At 32.7% G+C, this 2,706-nt stretch overlaps 1 protein-coding gene across 1 annotated transcript; it reads left to right on the top strand.

Moving 5' to 3' along the window:
• Window positions 1-2,010: 2,010 nt before the first annotated feature.
• On the top strand, window positions 2,011-2,556 carry LOC124894716. Its single transcript, XM_047405286.1, has one exon. The coding sequence runs from the start codon at window positions 2,011-2,013 to the stop codon at window positions 2,554-2,556; it is 546 nt and encodes a 181-aa protein (XP_047261242.1).
• The last annotated feature ends 150 nt before the right edge of the window (window positions 2,557-2,706 follow it).

The raw sequence follows: 2,706 nt of genomic DNA, 5'->3' as shown, positions 1-2,706 counted from the left end.
CACTTTACTGTGTCTTTTGCCTCTACTGTTTTACTTTCCTAAAATCTTCTTTCATCTTCATTTTCTTTGTTTTTCCTTTTCTCCACTGTATTCCCTGCGCACCTTGACACCAAAACACAAGTTTCAAGCAAAATTCATGTTCTTAATCTCAATTCTTATTAGTCCATCATGATTTATTTTTGGTAAGTGCATCTTTGATGGTGGAGCAAGTTTTCGAGCAAGTTTTCATTTGATGTTTGTTATATATATGATACATGTTGCTAACTATTTCAAGCCTTAATCCTTTTATTTCAAATCTGTTATTATTATTGATCTATTATACAAATTAATTAATTCAAGTTTTAATCTATTTTCTCTAGATCTGTAGTTAATATTGTTATGGTACTAACTAACTCACTTATCCTTTGGATATCTTCTTGTTTTGCGATACTAATTAATTTTTGCTATCCTTTGGTCCTTTTTACTTGCTCTAAAGATTGATTTTTTTATTTCCATTTTCTATTTACAGAAGATTGATTTTATAAATTTGTCTTAAGAGTTGTATAGAGCAATAGGTTTGAATCGGACCGACTCATTGTAACCTACTGGGAACTATAGAAAGTACTTTGCTTATGGATTGATGAACATTGAATATCATAATACTCCCTCCGTCTCAAATTGTATGTCGCCATTTGACCGGACACGATATTTAAGAAACAGGCATTGACCTTGCTAAAGTTACTAAATTACCCGTCTTAAAAAAGTATTGGACCACTAGGTACTTTTATTAAATTTCACAGTAATTAAAAAAATGTAACAGAGAGTACAGTATTAAAAACAATCTACTAAAAAAATACACCACCTACATAACTGTCTCTCTCTTTTGCAAAGAGTTAAGTAGTCCAAATCAGTGTATCGCTTTAATTTAAAATTTTACTCTCATTTTCTCCATCAACAATTAAGAAAAATTTGTTATTGCAAAATTCAATTTTCTTGAAAATAGGACCAATTTGCCGTCATGTACGGATTTTCCACGAAAATTTACGTTTCTGATTTGATTTTGGTTTCAATTTTTGGGCGCTAAACCTACTTTTCATTTGAATTTTTAGCAAATGGTTATTTTGTGGTGCCAAATCTTCTTTTCATTTGAGAGATGTTCTTTTGCATCTTCTGGTTACTGTATCCTTTCTTTTGTTTTGTATAATTTCCAAATTCTTCCTTTTATCTCCTCTTATTTTTGCCATTACTCTAAAGATGAGGTTCGTCGTACCTATAGACTCAACCTTCAGAAATAAACGATTGTAATTAGAAGAACGTTAAGCAATTGCAAAGTTTCTTTTGAAAGAAAGTAAGGAAGGAAGTCTTAAATACGGATCTATAACACAAGCTGCGATGTTGTTCAAGAAATCAATAAGAACTATTCAGCACATTTGGAAACAATGTCAATCATCAGTTGATAATGGTATGTCGTTGTTAGATGTGTCTTTAAGACTTACAGGTAAAGTTGGAAGAAAACGGATTGGAGTCGACATTAATCAAGTCAAAGAAATTTCACTTTGTCGTCGAACAAATATTCGATCTCTGGCTTTTGCGATGAACATGGAAAAATCAGCCGTCTTTCGGCGTGTGAAAGATGGAACTCTTCGGCCACATTCTAATTCCATCAAGCCTCAGTTAACCGAAGGAAACAAAAAGTTAAGACTTCAATACTGCCTCAATGATTGATCAGAATACAATCCACATAAATCCCATGATTATGAATATGTTTAATTATGTTCATATCGACGAAAAGTGGTTTTTTTGGTCCAAAAAAGTTGAAAGGTACTACCTGCTTCCTAGAGAGCATGAGCCAGATCCGTATCGTTCTTAAAAAGTAAAAATTTTATTCCAAAGGTTATGTTTATGGCAGCTGTAGCACGTCCTCGATTTGATGAAAATGGAATTGAGTTGTTTTCTGGAAAAATAGGTATTTTTTCGTTTGTAGTTAAGGAACCAGCTAAGCGGAATAGCAAAAATTGAACAGCAGGAACTATGGAAACAAAGCTCATTCAGTCAGTAACTAAAGATATCACTAGAGCTTGCTTGATAGAGAAAGTTCTTCCTGCTATTAGCGCAAAATGGCTAGCTTCCGATTCAAATAATCCTATCTTTTTACAACAAGATAATGCAAGGCCACATATTGGTAACAATGATTTGGAATTTATTGCAGCTTCCCGACAAGATGGATTTGACATTAGATTGTGTTTTCAACCATCGAACAGTCCAAATTTAAATGTTTTAGATCTTGGTTTTTTTAGAGCAATCCAAAGTCTTCAATATCAAAAGGCCCCTAAAAATGTTGATGAATTTGTGGAAGCAGTGGAAAGATCTTTTCATGAAATGAAAGCAAAACAACTCAATCATGTATTTCTTACTGTACAATCTTGTATGATTGAGGTGATGAAAGATAGTGGCGGCAATAATTACAAAGTGCCTCATTTGAACAAAAATGGACTAGAAAGAGAAGAAAACCTTCCTCTCCAACTTCATTGTGATATTGATATCGTCAATAAAGATTTGGCTCTACTTAAACAATGATATGAGTTATTATTATGGTAAAGCTCTTTATTTTGAAGTTGGAATGGTGTTTTTTCAAGTAGTATGTGGAAGTACTGTACTACTTTTGTGTATAGCCGTAGTGATCATCATGTAACTTTTACAATGATGTTTTGTCAAATATGTTAGGAG

This window comes from Capsicum annuum, unplaced genomic scaffold (assembly GCF_002878395.1).
Source record: "Capsicum annuum cultivar UCD-10X-F1 unplaced genomic scaffold, UCD10Xv1.1 ctg77041, whole genome shotgun sequence".
NCBI classification, from domain to species: domain Eukaryota; kingdom Viridiplantae; phylum Streptophyta; class Magnoliopsida; order Solanales; family Solanaceae; genus Capsicum; species Capsicum annuum.
Note: the sequence above shows the minus strand (reverse complement) of the source record. Positions and strands in the feature narration are given on the sequence as shown.

Coding starts and splice junctions, on each gene's coding strand:
- LOC124894716 (XM_047405286.1), top strand. CDS start 2,011: ATGGAAACAAAGCTCATTCAGTCAGTAACTAAAGATATCACTAGAGCT.